The following is a 21143-nucleotide window of genomic DNA, read 5'->3' on the forward strand; positions in this document are numbered from 1 at the left end:
GCTTACATTTTTATTCCTGTCTTGTTTCCCTTACATTTTAAGTGATAGAACTATAATGCACCTCCTATTTGCTTTATGTATACTATAAATTTATCTCCTATTAGCCAAGAACTGTAATGAGCATACATTTGTATTTAATTACAGGTAATAAAAAATAATCCAAAAATAAGCATGATTTTTTTTTAAAAAAAAAAAATGCAATTTACATCGGTTCTCTGGAGAACCGATGTAAATCAATTGCAACTTTAATGTTAATAACTTGTTAGAAATTTTAAAATTCCTTACCCAGACACAAACTTACATATTTTGAAGAGTGCGCGAGCGTTTTAGTTTTTTTACTACACAATTTTGAGTTGTTTTCCGTAAGGTAAAAAGTAAGAATAAAAATGTAAAATTATTGAATATAAGAGAAGGGTAATTATGACTTATGAGCCATTTAGAAGGCCGAGTCTACTACACTAGTAACAGCACAGACGACGTCGTATCACAAAACCGAAAGAAGTTCATATACCCGACTCGAGGTGCTCGTGTAACGGATCGTTACTTGCGAATATTGAAGAATCTCCATCATCGCAAGAGCACAGAGGCTTCTTCTTGTTCATCACTCAAAAACTAAAGAGGTCAATTAACTTTGTATTTTAATTTTTGTGAACTCCAATCCTTCACATTTCTTATGCTTTGAGTTTGGAGTTTTCGCATCATTCTTTTTGTATTCTGTTGCATCCTCGCCGATTAGCCATAGCTTTCTAATATAAATGAAATTAGAAAACGAAACTTGATGCTTGCGAGTGTTTCTTGTCTCTGATTCTTTTGTTCTTTTATGTCATGTTTTGCGAAATTACAGTCGGTTGATTATGTGTGATTTAGCAAGTGTGTTATTATTATTTTTATTTTATAAAGGATTGGAATGATTTAGATGATGTATTAGGTCATTGTGTGTTCAATTTTGTGTCAGAATGAATTGCGTTCTTTTTTATTTATATAAATGTTGGAGGGATTATCGCATGTGTTAAATTGTGTGAATTTAAAGCTAAGTTTTTTTATTTATATAAATGAATTGCGTTCTTCTTTCTTTTATATCTTCAAAATTTAAAGCTAAATTTTAGTTGTGATTCACTTTCGAAGAAATTAATCATATTACTTTTCAGACATTGTTGGACTATTTTTATGGGCACTCTCAAAGTCAAAACGATTACATTTTTTTCTCTAGGCTTTTACGTAAGTTCTTAAAAGTAGTTTATTTATAAGACTCCAATGGATGATAAATATTAGAAGATTGTCATTTCGTGCGTATTAAAGTTGCTAACTAATTACTGAAAACTGAAAAGATATAACAATTTTTTTTTTGTATGTTCTCTTAACATTTACAGAAATGGCGGCAACAGACTCAACATCTTTCCAATGACTATTTCAGAGGGCAGCTTTGGCTCAGTTTAGGAGGCCTCTCCTTCATTTAGTTTCCACTCGTAAGTTACTAATCCATGAGATGGTTAATCTCTATAAAACTATATCAAGTTCTTATTTGAATAATTGTTTTCATAATTGAAAGTAAATAAATAAATAAGTTGAGTTTCATTTTAAAATTAACTTGTATAATTTAATTTTTGAGGAGTATTATTAATTTACTATCTATAGTACTATTTATTATTGGTTAAAATTTATTAAAAATTATAAAATTATGATTGAAATTCATTAAATAAGAAGTTGATGTTACAAAATTTTGTAATTTCTAATAAATTTTAACTAACAATAAAAAAAATGTGTTAGATAATATATTGTTAACATTTCTCTTAGTGTAATCTTTTGTATCTAATTTCTCCAAAGACTTGTAAATGATTTTAACATATGCAGAAAACTCAACTTTTTTAATTAGTAGAAAAGATTACAATAACAGCATAAGAATCAAACATCAATTTTTATACATTAATCTCAATATCCTTAACCATTATGTTAACCTATAGTAGTTTGTGAAAATTAAACTCAATTAATTTTATATTCTTATTTTTTTATTATAAATACGTGTGAAAAACTTATTCAACCTGAACTAATACTGAGTCTGTCTATTTTGATATAAATTTAGAAGAATTTTAAAAAAAAATTCCACCGAAAATAATTTCTAGTAGAAAAGCTTGGAAAGCTCTTTCAAACTTGCACCTAAACAAGCTTTATCGGTGATTCTAATCCCTTGAATGACACACACAAATGATACACTATTCCTTCTAAAATGTTTAGACCTTAGTTGAAATGGTACACTTGTTGCAGAAGAAGGAAGGCAGAGGTACCTGAGCCAGTGTGTTCCCCTCCACAAAGCAGCACTGAAGGGTGACTGGAAAGAAGCAAAGAAAATACTAGATCAAGACACCACGCTTCTCAACTCTGCCATATCAAAGGGTTGGGCAACAGTGCTCCATGTTGTAGTGGGAGCAAACCATGAACACTTTGTGGAGGAACTCGTCAAACTCATGCCACCCCAAGATTTGGAGCTGCAAGATGACAAAGGGAACACTGCTTTCTGCTTTGCTGCAGCAGTTGGTAACGTCCACATTGCTGAGATAATGCGCAAAAAAAATCAACTGTTGCCAACGTTGAGGGGTGGAGAAGGTGTCACTCCTCTTCACTTGGCTGTGTTACAAGGAAGAAGTGAAATGCCATGCTATCTGTTTGATAAGTCTAAGGAATTTCTCTATGAAGAGGATTGGATTACATTGTTCCTCATTTCTATAAACACTGGACTCTATGGTAAGCATGTTGTATACCTATCGTCTTATATATTCTCACAATCAAGAAGACTGAATTGCTTACCATAGAGTCCAATGTTTATAGAAATGAGGAACAGTGTAATCCAATCCTCTTCATAGAGAAATTCCTTAGACTTATCAAACAGATAGCATGCCATTTCACTTCTTCCTTGTAACACAGCCAGGTGAAGAGGAGTGACACCTCCTCCACCCCTTAACGTTGGCAACAGTTGATTTTTTCTGCGCATTATCTCAGCAATGTGGACGTTACCAACTGCTGCAGCAAAGCAGAAAGCAGTGTTCCTTTTGTCATCTTGCAGCTCCAAATCTTGGTGGCATGAGTTTGACGAGTTCCTCCACAAAGTGTTCACGGTTTGCTCCCACTGCAACATGGAGCACTGTTGCCCAACCCTTTGTTATGGCAGAGTTGAGAAGCGTGGTGTCTTGATCTAGTATTTTCTTTGCTTCTTTCCAATCACCCTTCAGTGCTGCTTTGTGGAGGGGAACACACTGGCTCAGGTACCTCTGCCTTCCTTCTTCTGCAACAAAAGTGTACCATTTTAACTAGGGTCTAAACATTTTAGAGGGAATAGTGTATCATTTGTGTGTGTCATTCAAGGGATTAGAATCTCTGATAAAGCTTGTTTAGGTGCAAGTTTGAAAGAGCTTTCCAAGCTTTTCTACTAGAAATTATTTTCGGTAGAATTTTTTTTAAAAATTCTTCTAAATTTATATCAAAATAGACAGTATTAGTTCAGGTTGAATAAATTTTTCATACATATTTATAATAAGAATATAAAATTAATTGAGTTTAATTTTCACAAACTACTATAGGTTAACATAATGGTGAAGGATTGAGATAAATGTATAAGAATTGATGTTTGATTCTTATGCTGTTATTGTAATCTTTTCTACTAATTAAAAAAGGTGAGTTTTCTGCATATGTTAAAATCATTTACAAGTCTTTGGAGAAATTAGATACAAAAGATTACACTAACAGAAATGTTAACAATATATTATCTAACACATTTTTTTTATTGTTAGTTAAAATTTATTAGAAATTACAAAATTTTGTAACATCAACTTCTTATTTAATGAATTTCAATCAATTTTATAATTTTTAATAAATTTTAACCAATAATAAATAGTACTATAGATAATAAATTAATAATACTCCTAAAAAATTAAATTATACAAGTTAATTTTAAAATGAAACTCAACTTATTTATTTATTTATTTTCAATTATGAAAACAGTTATTCGAATAAGAACTTGATAGTTTTATAGAGATTAATCATCTCATGGATTAGTAACTTACGAGTGGAAATTAAATGAAGGAGAGGCCTCCTAAACTGAGCCGAAGCTGCCCTCTGAAATAGTCGTTGGAAAGATGTTAAGTCTGTTACCGCCATTTCTGTAAATGTTAAGAGAACATACAAAAAAAAATTGTTATATCTTTTCAGTTTTCAGTAATTAGTTAGCAACTTTGATACGCACGAAATGACAATCTTCTAATATTTATCATCCATTGGAGTCTTATAAATAAACTACTTTTAAGAGCTTACGTAAAAGCCTAGAGAAAAATATGTAATCGTTTTGACTTTGAGAGTGCCATAAAAATAGTCCAACAATGTCTGAAAAGTAATATGATTAATTTCTTCGAAAGTGAATCACAGATAAAATTTAAATTAAATTTTGAAGATATAAAAGAAAGAAGAAAGAAAAACATGTGAATGTAATTTGATAGGTAAAACAGAAATACCTATAAACTTGGGAGTGGGAATCACTAAACCTAAGTGGGCTTCTAGATAGGCCCAATTCCCTCAAGACCATGAAGTCAAATAAAGTTCGGACTTAGGATGGAGACAGATTAACTAGTATGTTGGAATTCCTCATTCCTAGACTCATAACTTGGACACACTAGCATTGTCGCACGAGTGGTCGACAACAATAAAAGTAAAATATTTAAATATATTTTTGATCTTATAATTAATATATATATATATATATATATATATTATTTCAGTCATTATAAAATTTACATTCTTTTATCGAAATCTTTGTTATTTTATTTTAATCCTGATAGTGCATTTATTTTCATTTCAATCTTTATATTATTTTATTATTTTATTATTTTGAATTACTCACTTTGAAAAAATTAACAAGACTAAAAGCAAATTATTCACATCTTACAAGAATAAAAAAGAAGAAAAATAAGCATATTATATAAACTAAAAAACAATAAAGACTAAAATGAAAAATATACAAAGACTATTTCAAAAAATAAAATTAAAAAAATTAATATATTACATGAACAAAAAATGTATTAAGTGAAATTAAAAACAAAATTGGAAACTGGTGGGTCCTGAACTTATCCAATGATACTAGTCACTTAGAGCACCTCTAGCGGGAGGTGCTTGTTCCGTGTCTTAGTTGTAATTAACGGTGCTTAGAAGAAATTCTTGTTGGAGTAAATCTACGTGGCAGCAACGGTTCCTAAATTTTTCTCTTTGTTGCTTGCAGAAGCAACGGTTCTTAACCCTGTCAAATTGAAAATGAAGAGATTTGATTGGATGAGGGTCATCCACGGTGGAATGGTTTTGCAAAAAAAAAAACTGATAAAACTTCCCTCGCTCTTGGTCGACTCCCTCCGTTGGCCATGTTCTCAGAGAGCATGCATGTCTGGAAACCTCCGCCGCGCGAACCCCCTGACCGGAACCCCTTTGCCGCGCGGAAACCCCCCACCGAACCCCCCAGTTGCGTGCGTGCAACCCCTGACCGACCCCGTCAGCCGCGAGCAAAACCTCCGACTGGACCCCTTAGCCGCGCACGGAACCCCCTGACCGACCAGACCCCCCAACTGCGTGCGCGGAACCCCGACCAGACCCCTCAGCCGCACGCAACCCCCGACCAGAAACCCCAGCAGCGCGCGGAAACCCCCAACCGAACCCCCTCAGTCGCGCGCGCGCTCCCCTCGACTAGCCCCCAACCACCAGCCACCAGCCACCAGCCACCAACGACAAGAGAGAATGAGAGACGAAAGAGAGATTGAGAGAGAAAAAAGATAGCTTTATCTTATCAAAGTTGAGATTATAAAAAAAAAATTATAGTTGAAGTCTCAAGAAGAAATAGTACGTATTACAACATTCATTTATTTTAGAATATTATAAATATATTATTGAAATAGTTAGATATAATAAAATATAAAAAATATTATTATAAATATAATATATGTAGGTATAAATTTATTTTAAATATATTTAATTATACACAATTTTGAGTGTTGATTCTTCAACTTTTCATTAATTGTTGATTAAATATAATTAAATTTATGGACCTAATTGTATTTAATAAAAAATTAAATTGTTAACATTGATATCATTTATTATATAATTTTGATAATTAAATATCAATTTTATAATTTTCATATTAAGTAGAAATATTAATCAAATGTCTAGCTCAACTGTTTTGAAAATTGTGCTTCTTAAATAAGTACCAAGATTTAACCACTAACTTAGATTAGAGTTTTGTGACTTTATCCCTATAGGGATTGACCTAGTGGGAATGAGTTATACTGCCTTCTTAGTATTCATGAGTTAATTTGCATTTCATTATTCAAGTTTACAATTTATTTCAAAAAATTACTATTCACATTTATTATTGTAATTTTTTAGTATTTCTTTTTATTAATAAATTTATTTTTATTATTGTAATTTTTTGTATTTTTTTATTATGTAATTTCTTTTTATTATTAAAATTTTTGATATATTTTTTATTATGTAATTTTTTTATTATTGAAAAATGAGTTGTAAAAAAATTGAGGTGTCAAAAAGTGTAGTATGAGTTGTAAAAAAGTAGGGGTGCTTATAAGGAATTTCCATTGGAGCAAAACTTGTAAAAATATAATATGAGTTGCTTAAGAGTGACGTGGCACAGTGAGACCCATTTAAAGTGGTTGGGAGTTGCTTATACCCTAACCCTAAACCCTAAATCCTAAACCCTAAACCCTAAACCCTAAACCCTAAACCCTAAACCCTAAACCCTAAACCTTATAAGCAACTCCCACTACACGCTTATCATTTGAAAACGGTAAAAAAAATTATGGTCTGATATTTTTGTTCATCCGAACGCCACAACCACAAGTTTCCTTTCTGCACTGGATACTGTTATGTTGTCTCTCTCTGCAAATAAATACGAATTTAGAATATTTACCTAATTTTTGATAATCTCTATGCTTGAAAGAACATGTAAGTAACACAAATATTAATTTCTATCTCTGAAACTGGTTGCAATTTTCAGAATCCAAACTAAACAACATCGATGAAGAATAGTATAAGACACAGATTAGAGTGTGGAATTAAGAAAGAAGTTGAAAACTGGAGAGAGAGAGAGAGAAAATCAAATTATGTGTTTTTAGTTTTTAAAATGCTTATTTTAAAACCATTTTTTATTTTATTTTAGATACTGCATAAGAAGTTAATCGATGAAAAGTGTAAAAATATTTTTAAAAAATAATTTAACATTAAAGAGTGAGAAGAGAATCAAACCTACCTTCTCGCTGAGCATATCTATATCAAAAAGTGAAATTATTTGAAGAGATTTTTTGTATAAATATATATATATATATATATATATATATATATATATATATATATATATATATATATGTGCTTTCTTCAGATTTGCAAAACAAGGTTAGTCAAATCCAATATTTGAAGAGAATCAAAACAAGGTAAGACCACTGAGGAAAGGTTGCAACAGAGAAGGAAAAAAAAAAAAAAAAAAAAGAGGCCCCCTTCATGAAGTGCTTCTCAGAAAAGTTTAAACATTTTTCTGCATCTGAAATACAATATTTTTGTCCATGGTTGAAGTTGAAGGCTAGAAATGTTTAAATGGGAACATTTGAAGTTTCAAGAGATGAATAAATACCCAGATCATATAATGTAGTAGCAACATCTTGGAACCAAAGAGAAAAAGGTTTCAATGAAAAAGAAGTGGTTAAGATCCAACAAACAAGTTTTCATGAAATAAAGGAAGAGAAGAAAGGAGGGAGAGAGAGAGAGAGAGCAATACCTTAGAAAAGTTCAGAAATTTTCCATTTCCTCTTAGTCTTAGCTCTGCAGCGTGATTGGTTTTTCTTCCAAATTAATTTAAGAGGACACAGACCTTAGTGAAGTCTTTTCGTCTGTCAAGAAGAGTCCAAGTGAAATAGGTGAATGCATAATTGATGGAACACCTTTTTGTTCTTGGTCAAGTCAATGATAAATTTATTAAATAAACTGGAACAATGTTTTGCAAGGTCAGTGGAAGCATCCCAATTTTAATAAAATAAAAATTAAATACAAAAAGAAAAGGACGAAAAAGAAAAGTGAAAGTAAAAGTAATAGTGGATGATAAAAATTATACTGATTTCGTGAGATTACACATTATTTTTTTTTTAAATGTTTGCAAAAATAACACTTAAAACGGACATATGGTATAATTTTTTTAAAAATAATTAAGAAAGATTAATATAATGTTTAAGAGGTGTTAATGTTATATTTAAAAATTAAAGAGAATTAGTGTAAAAATATAAAATAAAAAATTCATGTTAAATCTCTCTATGGTTAAGGTATATTGATGTAATTTACTTTCTGAAATAATGACATTATCATGGTTGTTGGGAAGTTTTTTTGTCATTTGTCTCAATTCTTCAAGTGTAACTTATGTATCTATTAGACAACTTTACTTTAAGTAAATTGGTTTTAAAATTGAATATAACATAGTATCAAAACCTATCGTTCATTTTCGTGATTTGCCTATTCCTTACTTCATCATTCGGTCCGGCAAACATCTATAGTGAAGGGTTTTGGAAAGTTACATGCCTACCTCAATTTTATGGGTGAAACTTGTATATATGTTAAATAATTTTACTTAATGCTAATTAATTTTTAGTTAGATTTTAACATGGCATCAGAGCCTATAGTTTATCTTCATGATTCACCTATTTGGATAAGTATCATCTAGTATGACAAGTGTTGAGAAGTCTTTATCTCAAATCCTCCCTCTTTTGTTTATGTTATTGTCGAGATTTATTTTCTTTATTTAAAAAAAATCTCAAATTTGAGTATTGAATAGCGTATCGAGATGGAGATTTGTTCTTTTGTGGATATTCGTGACGGAGACACGTCAATTTTGTCAATGTTCACGATGGAAATGTGTTTGATTTGTAAGGACATAGTCGGCTTAAGTGTTTTGAGGTGCGTTCGTGACATGTCTACTCTGAAAGAGTGTCAAACTCGGGAACATGATAGTCTTATGTCATGTCTGTGCAACATAGTTGACAAAGTTACTAATAGAATGTTATCATGGAAAACAAAGACCTTTTCTTTTGCAAGGAGAATGACTATGATTAAAGTTATAATTTCTGCAATGCCTTCTTATGTCATGCAGTCTGGAAAAGTACCTAGGTACATATGTGATGAGCTAGAGAAAATTAGTAGAGGTTTTCTTTGGGTTGATCAAGAGGGCACTAGAAAATTACATACTATTGCTTGGGATTCTATTTGCAAACCAAAAGATAGTGGTGGTCCAGGAATTAGAAATATGAGAAAAGTAAATGATGCTTTTTTGAAGAAATTGGCTTGGGAATTATGCTCATGTAGAGATAAATTGTGGGTCAAAATTATTAGAGGAAAATAAAGTATGGAGATTATACCAGGTCAAGTATGAAATTTTCAGCCAATGCTTCAAATTGCTAGAAAGGGATATTATCCAATTGGGATACACTAATACAAAAGAGGTAATTTACGTCGATTATTTTAAATTTTTTACGTCAAAAAAAAGCCCGATGTTAAAGTGGGAGACATAAATTTACGTCGGTTGTGAAATTTGACGTAAATTTACGTCGGACATTACCAAGATCCGACATAAAAAAGTTGTAAACAAAAAAAAAAACATAACGAGTGCAAACAGAACGGGTCATTTTTCTTGGAGAACGGACCATTCTACTTGATATAGAACAACCCAGAAGAAAAGGCCAACAACCCAAACAAATAGAACAACATAAAGACCGAATAGAACAAATAACCACAATAGCAATGCGAAGCAAAAAGGTGTTAGTGATTCATACCTGAGCTGCAATAATGTGCGAACGAGTAACGGAGAGTTCATCCCTCTGCAGAAGATAGAAAAAACGATTTAGCAACAAAGTAGAGGGAGATGGTTTATACAGAGAAGAATCTAGAAAAGTGATGAGACCCGAGTGAGTGCATGCGTGCGTGCGTGTGCCTCCCATGCACTCTTTTTATTTGCTTTCACTACTTTTTTTACATCGGACCTGGTAGGGTCCGACGTAAAATGTAAATCTACATCGGTTGTATGTTGTGTCCGACGTAGATTTTACATTTTACGTCGGACCCTACCAGGTCCGACATAAAAAAATTCACAAAAATTACAAAACAGACGAGATTCTCTAATTTGGAATTCTCTAGATTCAGATTATTCTCTAAAATGTTGTTGAAGTTATTTCACCAAATGGATCTTGGGATTTTAGCTTCCATCATCAACTGCTACTTAGAAACATTATCCAAATCATTAGTGTTATGGTCCCACCAAATGTACAAAACGGACGAGATTCTCTAATTTGGAATTCTATGATGGAAATTTGAATGTTGTATACATGTGTTTATCATATAGAAGCCACAAATGAAGCTATCATCATTAACCAAGCCTTGTTCCAAACAATTTGGACTTGTCAAGGACTCGAAAGGATTAAGTGTTTTATTTTGAAATTAGCCCATAATGTTCTTAATTTGTTAAGATTTTTATAAGGCAAGTGTATCAATCACTGTAGTATAATAAATGTAGAGTTGTCAAACCTTAGGGACTTCTTAATATTTTAATAAATTCTTTTATCCTAAATAAAATTTGATAAAAATAAATTTATAGTAGACAAGATTATATTACTGCAATTATAAATAATATATATCTCTAGTACTAAAAAAATGCATAAAACAAGGACAACATAGAAGTTTATCGAAATATAGAGTTGTTAAAATTAAACTTCATCAATCACACCCTTATGTAATCCTATGATATTTATATATAATTTCCATTACCCAATACCCTTGAGTTTACTAAATTCATTCAAAACCAATTCCTTGATTAAGAAATTCTAAGGACTACAACTTAATAATTGATTCCTCAAGTTATCAAGTTAAAATTCTCGCATTAAGTATTAGAACTTTTCCAATTAATAGCTTCAAATCTATTCCTAGTCTTTGAGGTTATTAGGTGATTTGATTCAAAATTAAGTTCAAAAAATATTTTCCAACTAAAATCCAAACTAAAGATCGAAGATGAGTGATCAGATCATCCAAGCAATAAGAGTAGAATCAAGCCCACTGATATTGAATAATAGAACATCATATATATGAAAATCAAAAGGAATACTTGAAAGTTTGATGGTTACATTTAATCTCAACAAAAAGAAAAGATTAGCCCCGCATAGTGATAGGAACCAATCCAAGGTACATGGAAAATGAGAAGAATAAAGGAAAAGTTAAAGAACACCTGTTCCCAACTAGGCATGGCAATCTAACCCGCCCCGTAGGTACCTGTCCGAACCCGTCCCAATTTGGACAGGAAAAACTCGTGTTTATCAAGTTCGAGTTTTTCTCGATCGATAAAATTGAGGGTGGGGGCAAGGAAGGAGATGTTAATACCCACCTCACCCCTGTCTCCGTACCCACCCCTGCCCCCGCCCCGCTTAATAACATAATTAAAAAATTATTTATATATATATATATATAAACCAAAATTAGAAATATTTATATGTAAAAATTTATATTATTTTACTTTTCTTTTATTTTTTTTTAAATTTGTTCATATTTATTTAAAAGAAAAAAAATAGGAGTAGGGGTGGGGGCGGGACAAGGAAACCCGAACCCCGTTAGGGACAGGGATGGGTACCCAAATTTTACCCTCAGCGGGTATCGGGGCGGGGGCTATTTAAATTTGCGGGGACGGGACGAAGAACGTAAAACCCGCCCCCGCTCCGCCCCGTTACCATGCCTATTCTCCCAACTAGTTCCAAGTCCTCTTTCAAGCTCTACTTTTTCTTTTTCTTTTTCTCCCTCTCATTTCCTTTTTAAATTTTGGCCAAAATAAAATAGAGTATATGGAAGAGAGATAGTAAACGACTCAACTGTTTCCAAATGGTTAAGTGCCTGGGAATTCTTCAAGGTGAAATAACTTGCAGTGGTTGAGCCCCTCGTCTAATGGGTGAGTGCCTAACAACTCTAACAATGTTGTCTTTTTAACCCTGAATTGCTCAGCCCGCAACCGTTGAGCGGTTTGAATCTTTTCTCTCACATGCTTCTCTGCCTCTAAACCACTCAACCTTTTTACAATTATTGAGAAATTTGGACTTAATTTGAAGCCTTTCTCCTTTTTACATTTGCAAGACAAAAACACCCCAAAAATTAATAAAAACTTTCATCAATTCTCAACAAATTAAAAAGTCTTACTTCATATCCTTTTGGTTTTATTTACAAACATAAGGGTTTAACTATAAATTTCATATTAAAATATATAACTAGATAAGTGTCAAAATTGATTAAACTAATTACATAAATTTGACACTTATCGGTCTTCCTACAAATCAACTTCGTTACCGTCACAACATCTCCTATATATGATGGTATGTGCCTAGTTTGTCAACAATATGAAGAAACAATTATTCACACTCTCAAGGACTGCATACACTCCAAACATTTTTGGATGTTATCCTTCTCTAGACATAGACATTTTGATTCAAATTTTTGGGATTATGTTCTCCATGAGTGGCTCCAACCAAACTTGCGAAAACATAAATTGTGAGGTATTGGTTGGTCAATTATTTTTGGATTTTCAATTCACGGCATTTAGAAAATAAGAAAAGAAGTTGTGTTCTCTCAAGCTTGGGATTCCAATTATACCTTGTACAAGCGGGTATGCCACCAAACCAATTTTTTGCTCCAAATGCATAAGGATGTTAGGACAACCCCTTTAAATGTCATTCCTAAACATCAACAAATGTTCTCTTGGACTCTTCCTGAGAATGGATTTGTTAAAATTAACTTTGATGGGGCTTTTGATTATCATTCGAGTGAAGCAACAACTGGAACATTAGAGACCAAAATGGTCATTTCATATCAACCATTACTTGCAAGTAAGGATGGGAATAGGCCATATCAATCTAGGCATTGAATATATAGACTAAATCTATTCTATAAAATTAAAATTTAAATCTCGCCTATTATTTATCATAAGTTTTTTTAATAGGTTTGGTCTACCCTTTTTAAGGCTTGATCTAGTCTATTAACTTATTTAAAAGTCTATTTAAATTATTAATTTTAATTAGGTTAAGAAACTTAATTTTAAAAAATTAATAGAATTATTCTTAAAATATAATTTATTTAATAATATTAAAATTTAAATTTAAAAAAAAATATAAGAAAAAAATTGAATCATTTTCTATTGAAGAAATAATTTATCTGTAACCATGTATGTTGATGTACAATCATACATAGGTTGTAAGCTTATAAATTTATAATAAAAATAATAATTATATAATTTTTTTTAAATCATTGATAATTTATTTTTCTTTTATAAATTTATTTGTTTATTTATATTTTAATATATATATATATATATATATATATATATATTAATTTTTTATTATATTATATAAATAAATAGATTAATCTATCATGCATAACAAACTTTTCTATAAGTCTAAGTATGACTTTTTTATTTTCTTGGCAGTTTTGTTTTTTTGTTTGGCCTTTAGATCCTTCTTTGATAATATATATATATATATATATATATATATATATATATATATATATATATGTATGTATATATATATATGTATATATATATATATAAGTAAAATATAATTATAAAAAAAAAGATGATTTGATATTATTTTTTAATTAAAATTATAATTTTTGTTCAATCGATCATAAAATAAATATTGACATAAAAATGTAATATAGGTTATTAAGATAAAATATAAATTTTAATTAAAAAATAATTTTTTAATTTATGCTATTCAACTCGATTTTAAAAAAATTTACAACTCACATATCCTCTCAATCAACTGAACTAAACATATCCGATAGACAAAAATACATCACTTTAAAGAATATAAAATATATACTTAAATTTTATTTTTATTGTTAAACAATAGCTAATTGATATTATACTTGATATTTTTTATGTATTACTTATTTTCTTGTATATATACATTTCAAAAGTATTTTCTCAAAATAAAAATATATAATTAAATAGTATTTACGTTGTATTTTAATGACATTATGTAAAAAGATTTTGTATTTTGTAATTTTAATTAATTTATTTTACTTAAATCTTTTAACTATTAAGAATATTATATATATGAGGAGGGTTCAAATGATACCGGTGTAATTTTTACTAAGTGTTACACCGCTCAATAACTTTATATTAAATGTGAATTTTGAAAATTTAACCGTTATATTGAAAGTTCATATCTCTTAAATCATATATATCAAATTTTATATTAATCTATGATGATTTAATACTTCATTCTCATAAAAAAAATTGATGTAATATATACATTTCAAAATATACTAAAATATGAACACTTTGATTTTTTGGCCTGACCCGACCCGTTTTCAAGGTGGGCCGGGTTGACCTACGGGTTGGAGCCCACTTTGACAGCTCTAATTATAATTAGGACTTATCCTTTCTTCTATATTCTAAAATCTAAACCAGTGTTTGCTTCTATTAAAAGATGTTGTAGATGAGTCTAATTACTGAAAGTGAGAACACAAAGGATCACCTTAATTAGGCTTTGCAGCGAAAAGCGTTATATAGATGATTAATGATAATAAAATATTGTTTCCAAGTGTAACCATCTCTACTATAAATGGAAAATTGGATACCAAAATCTAATTCCAAAGTTTGCAGGTTGGTACTAAATTATATATGGTGAATATTCTTCATCTTTTACTTATAGGATAATTCTTATCTGGTTCTACTTTTGGGTTTGTTGCATACGTACTTGAGCTTCAACAATGCTTTAGATAATAAGGTTGTAATAATACTTAATAGCTATATTGATTCCAATGTCAAACTTTTGGAAGAGCACAAGGGGTAGATATTTTTTACTTTAATTGCGTCTTTTTACCATTTAGTTCTACCGGTAAGATAGGTGTGATCAACATATTGTAAATATGTTTCACATCATTGAAAGGACGAGTTACATGTATTTGTTTTTCATTATAGCTCATAAATTTCCACCCAAGTTTAAGTACCTAGAGCAGGCAATACATCAACAATTGCTTCTACTTCATCTAATATTGTGATGGAAAAATCTATTGAGTTGCCTACTTCTTGCAATAATGACTTTGAATCTTTTTAGTCTAGTTGTGTAAACCAATCAAATAGTTTACCTTTGTCAACATCAAAAGATTCTTCGGATAAGTTTGATTATATGAGCTCAAGTATCCCATTCTCTTAAGACAACAAGAGCCTGTCAGCTACAATATTACTTCCTAGTTGGATTCTCTAAATGTCATGCTTTCAGAGGATGCAGTTCATAATGGAACTAGAGGTTATCCTTCTAGATTTGGTAAATCATATGGAGAGGTAAATAAAAAAATTAATATCGGTTGTATTTATATTTCATTAGTCTATTTTTTTTATTAATTTTATATTTCATTAATTTGTTAAACATTGATAATTTTGTAATGGCTGCAAACATTTTTTATGGTCTAGGATCCCTTGATGACTTTATCATCCAAGTTGTTATTGATACAGGTGAGATACTATATATTCCTCATGATTTACCAAATTACATCAACTCTCTTCAGACCTGTTCATTTTTAGCTTTCTAGAGCATTTGTTTGTATTCTACTACCTTTAAATCTCATTGTTATGATTAATTGGCTTCCAAACAACGATATTTGTTAGTATGGGACCACGAGTTTTCTTCGATAGTGATTGGAAAAATTGTGCGTAAGAAAATCAGTTCTTACCCAAGATTCGTTAACCTTCAATGAAGTTGCAGTCCCAATTAAAAGGATATGATATTATTTTTTTGTAAATGCTAAATAATAACTAATTGATTTTTTAGTGAATAATATTGATCATGATTATTATAGTTATCAGAAAGTGGTTGAGTTAAATCTTGCCTACCCAGGCGATGATCTCTTTGATTATCAATCCATGAAATCCGGTGAAGATCAAACTTCTAGAATTCCAATATTTAAAGAGTTAACAAATGTATTTTCTTCTGCCTAGATTTATCCAACTAGTTGTTTCAATGTTGTTGTTATCTACAATAAAAGCAAAGTTTTGGGACAACCATAATGATGATCAATTTGTCTTTTTCCTTTATAATTTTTCTATTTATTTATTCCTTTGGTTTACGTGTTTGTGATCATGACATGTAATTTACATTATATTTTAATTTATAAAATACTAGTATTAATTGTTAGCATTGCTTGAATGTGGATAATTGTTCATGGGTACTGTAGTGCATCGTCTTTTGTAATATAAATAGTTGTTCCTTTTATCAAGCTCTACCTGCTACAAGACTGTCTCATTTGTTTATTCATGCTGCAATCCAAAAAATCTCATGAACAAGAGAGCACCCAATAAAGGACCGAATTGAGAAATGGAAACTTACTTTTAGTGGCTATTTATGTTGCCACGCATATTGCTGCTAAACATAAATTCTATTAAAATCTTTACTATAATGTATAGTGAAATAAAAAATAATAATAATTGCGCCTACCGTTCTTGACTGGTACTTTGGGATAAATATAATAAAGATTTAATATAAGTTATTTTATCAGCAAGTCTATTAAAATCTAAACAGGTCAAACTCTTTTTGTATAACAATTAAATTGAAAACAAATAATAATATAGTCAACGAGGTAAATAAAAAAGAAGTGAACATGCTATTTAGCGCCCACCGTTATTGACTAATTGTGATAAATATAATAAAGCTTTTATGACGTACGTCACTTTGTTAACGTCATATTTTTCTTCACCAGAGATTACATATGATTTTTCTGACACGGCTCATGTATGCTTTCCGATGCGGATAAAATTATAATCGATGATATATTATTTCTAAATATTTATTGCAACTCGTTCAATTTTTTTAACATATATGATTTTATATATATATATATATATTAAAACATTATTTAATTAAAATAATATTGTTCCAATTGATCTACATGTATTGTGTTATATCATATAATATAAAAAAATAAAGATAAATATCATAAACTATTTTTTTCCCGAATGTCGTAGACTATAACTAATATAATGTTTACATGAATAAAAAGTAGCATCAGAATTGTCTGTACTTACATATTTAAACAGTTACTCCCTTTAGTTTCTATATTTTTTTTAATAATGTTTATATCATTTTATTATATATTAATTTTTTCATAAAAGAGTAAAATAAAAAAATATATATACAAAAACTTAATTATCTTTTATTTTATCAATAATAACTATCATCTTATTTTATAATTATTTTTATTTAAGATTAATTTTCTTTATTTTTTTCTTCTAATTATACATTAATTATTTCACTTTATCTATATTTTGTAATTTCTATTATTTTTATTCTTTATTTTATTTTGTTTTTAAGTAAACATGGATGTCCTAAGTGTCTCTATTTCACTAGTTATTGATAATGAAAAGAATTTAAGTAATTAAATTTAACTTAAGATAAGTTTATAGTCTCTCAAATTTAAGATAAATTTATTTTTAATCTCTCAAATATAAAAATGCTCTTTTCATTCCATGTAATTTTAAGAAAATCTTGTTTTATTTTTTATATTCAAATTTTGTTAGGAATTTTGTCCAATACTATCATATAAAATTTACCTACCAGTGATCATGTTAGTAAAAATATCACATTAAACTCAGTTACTATTATATAATTATTTCAATCTATTACTTTTAAATATGTTATTGATGTTTTGAGGCACTAAAACAAAATTTTTAAAAATCATTGAGACTAAAAATAACAGTTTTAAATTTAAACACAGCACCAAAAATAATAAAATTTAATTAATAAATAATTATGATATACAAAAATATATTGAGATAGTTTAATATTTTTAAAATAAATTATCAATAAATAAAAAAATATTGTATTGCAATATAAATTATTTATCATAATTCTAAAATATAATTTATATGTGTAAAAGTATCTATGTATAACAATTCTAAATATAATTTATATATATTCAAACATAATATTTATTTGTAAATATAATTATTATAAATTTTTTGTTATATATAATACACAACTTAAAATACTAGTTAATATTAAAATGATTCATGTTAAAAAAAATAATGTATAATTGAATTGACAATGTTAATTTAGAAAGAGAAAAAGAATAGTGTGTGATGAAGTAAAATCGGTTTAGAAATATAAATCAGTTTTGAAATATAAATATAGGAATTCCTTTAAAACAAATTTATAAGTCATATATTTAAAATTATTTTTATTATTTTATGAGTACAAAATATTCCAATGACAATGAAGATTGAACTTAAATATTCTCATGCATCTATCTTGATAGTTTTCATCGGTGGACATTTCATCTATATATTAGACCACCTTTATTAGGCTTAGCCTAGTGGAGCTTTAGTGCTTCACGACTCCTCATTAGTAGGTAGATGAATTTACTTTCCAAATTTTTTTGCTATAAACATGCCTCTCAATTGTGAAAGTTTTTGTTTCCTTTGTTTTTGTCCCTTTGATTCCTTCTTCTTTTTATATCCCTACATTTTTATGTATTTGGTTGATTTCTTTTGTGTTCTTGCTTTAAGCTTCTTCTTTTTTTCCTAGTCTTCCCTTGTTTTTGGCCATAGTGATCGTGATAATGAGTGGGTTCTCATAGTTGACGGAGTTTAATAGTATTACCGTCATGGTGAGGCTCTTAGTTGTTTGTCGTGTAGTTGACCTTGACCCAATCTCTCTAATTTGTCATCATGATTCCTTCTCTAAAACGGGAAAAGGGTGCTATTTTTGCAATGTCCTTCCCTTCTTAGGCTTCATCTTTTGGGTGAAATGTTGTCACCCCGTCCTTTCCTTAGGACATGTTAGCTTTTTGGCGGAGCTAAAGTTTTTAGATATTGGATCAGATTTATAAACATTATAAGATCCTTAATGACATCATTTAAATATATGTAATTGTCAATGTTATATATGTGGAAACTTAAGGAACTATATCAATAACTTTGATCTATATTTGGCCATTGTACCTGCCTAAGGGTACACTCATAGTCTTCTTAGTGGTGAAGGGCCGAACAAATGCTTCAAACGGACTCTTTAGAGGGGGGAGGTACCTGCAAAAGGCACTCCGATGCTCAAGTTAGAACAAACACGATATTCTAGGGTAATTAATGAACAGTAACGTACCTCGTTACGTGTGAACTATTTATAATACCTGACATGGGCCTGAACGTGGTGGGCCTATTCTAATCCTTACCAAATTAGGTAATACGATGCTAATCAGCTAATCATGTCTTAATTATGCACTTGTCCTTGTTAACTATGATTTGTGCTATAACCCGTTGAACCTATCGGCACATTGCCGAGCCGACGGGCTAATGCTTGGGAGGCTGCATGTCTTCGGCTGTTGACCAGGCCGATAAACGTTTACTTGGTAATTCTATCGGACCGGAATTGGGCCGAGCCGATAATTAGTATGCGGGGATGCGTCATGTTGTTTGCATCGGCCTTCAGCCGAGCCGACGTGTGCCAGTTGACTAATCTCGGCCTTCGACTATAAGCCGAGCCGATGCTAACGTCAGCCTTGGGTGTGGTCCAGTTCGCATGGGTGTCTGACAGAACGGCACGTGTTGGTCAACGTGACCGATAGGGTCCTCCCAGTACACAAGCCCCCCAGCCTTGAGGAGTATAACGACACAAAGGGTAAATGTGACACTTCGTTTGTTACCTTTTCTGAGGGTAGGCCAAGGGTCACAACTGCTTCAGGGAAACGAAGGGTTGTAACCGCTGGTCATTAATGACGCACGCGGGGAGTTATGACTTAATGGAATATGGAGAGACGTAACCGTTGTCGGAATACCAAGGGTTATAACTGTTGGGTATTAATGACGTACGCGAAGGTTTGCGCATTGTGAACCGTTGGATCTAAGTGATCCAACGGTATGCAGAGGGGCGTGGCTCTTGGTGACTTGCGAGGACTGCCTATAAATAGGCGTGTTGGGGGGGGGGGGTCATCAAACATACGCATTTACTACTTGTTCCGAGCCGAGATCGTTTGAGTTGCTGCATTGGCATATTCTTCACCAGCGATAGGTCAAGTTCAACAATCAGGTACGTGATGGCAAACTTAAATGTTGTTCATATTAACTCCTCCGGGGATGAGGGTGATTCTAGGTTGAGAGCAACGCCGGACCGAGATGTCGTATCGGCCTCGGCTTCCAATGGGGAAGACCACGTAGAGTCCGTTTCTGGGTCCGAACGGTCGCGAAGTGGGAGTGATTCGTCTTCGGCTATAGGTTCTGATGATCACCCGAGCAGGGGCGGCGGGTCGTCAAGGAATTTTGCTCCTATATCGACCCCTGGGTATTCGTGGGTGCACGGGGAGGTTGGCAGCGTGTACTCTCGATATACCGATAAGAACTCTCTTATTAGTTTCGTGTCGGTAGTGAAATTCTTAAACTTCCCCGAAGACAAAGAGCCCTCTGCCATCTTTTTCCAGCCGTGCCGAGGTGATGGGGGACCGAATCCGGATTTTGTGTATTTGAACCAAGGATCGTCCAAGTACCAGTTCTTTTACGTGTACGATTATATGTTTCAGGATTTGAAGATATCCCTCCCTTTTGACAATTATTTTATGGGTATACTTCAACTTCTGAACGTGGCACCGAGTCAACTTCATCCAAACACTTGGGCAGCGATGCAAGGGTTTAGGCAGTTATGCTTGGCGCTCGACCTCCAGCCTACCCCACACCTATTCTTACACTACTATTTGTCTCATCCTACGAAAAAGGTTAAGTGGTTGTCACTGACTCGGCATAGTGATTGTCTGCTACAACCCTTCACCACTTCCTACAAGAAATTCAAAGTGGGGTTTATGAAGGTGATGATTCGGCCCAAGACGGGGAATAAATATTTCTTTGATGCCGAAGGAAATTCACTATTTCCGTTGTACTGGATTCGGAAGCCGAGAAAGTATGACACGGTGTCCAAATCTCGCATGTCCCCGGAGGAGAGATTAACTTTGAATTTCTTAGAGAAGTTGCCTCGGCCTTTACCATGCCGTCGTCTTGTCCGATTGTTTGAATCGACCGACGTGGTTGAAGAACTGATTGGTATAGTACCTTTCTTACT

The 21143-nt window shown here is 31.3% G+C and overlaps 1 protein-coding gene and 1 long non-coding RNA gene across 4 annotated transcripts; one reads left to right on the forward strand and one right to left on the reverse strand.

Moving 5' to 3' along the window:
* Nucleotides 1–1799: 1799 nt before the first annotated feature.
* On the reverse strand, nt 1800–7997 carry LOC145950713 (uncharacterized). 3 transcript variants are annotated; one of them, XM_083062373.1, is made up of 4 exons: nt 7811–7981; nt 6807–6918; nt 4056–4151; nt 1800–3277 (listed from the first exon to the last, which is right to left on the reverse strand). In XM_083062373.1, exons 3-4 carry the CDS (start codon nt 4147–4149, stop codon nt 3048–3050), a joined length of 324 nt encoding a protein of 107 aa, XP_082918499.1. In that variant the 5' UTR covers nt 4150–4151; nt 6807–6918; nt 7811–7981; the 3' UTR covers nt 1800–3047. The 3 variants fall into 3 exon arrangements, 2 of the variants coding, with proteins under 2 accessions (XP_082918499.1, XP_082918501.1); XR_014428585.1 differs by having other exon boundaries at nt 1816–2234; nt 7811–7976; XM_083062375.1 differs by lacking the exon at nt 6807–6918 and having other exon boundaries at nt 7811–7997.
* Nucleotides 7998–14522: 6525 nt separating this feature from the next.
* Nucleotides 14523–15801, forward strand: LOC145956868 (uncharacterized). Its single transcript, XR_014433295.1, has 2 exons — nt 14523–15391; nt 15521–15801. It is a non-coding gene; the product is annotated as an uncharacterized LOC145956868 (long non-coding RNA).
* The last annotated feature ends 5342 nt before the right edge of the window (nt 15802–21143 follow it).

The sequence above is a fragment of the Cajanus cajan genome, chromosome 1 (assembly GCF_000230855.2).
Source record: "Cajanus cajan strain Asha chromosome 1, NIPB_CcT2T_4, whole genome shotgun sequence".
NCBI classification, from domain to species: domain Eukaryota; kingdom Viridiplantae; phylum Streptophyta; class Magnoliopsida; order Fabales; family Fabaceae; genus Cajanus; species Cajanus cajan.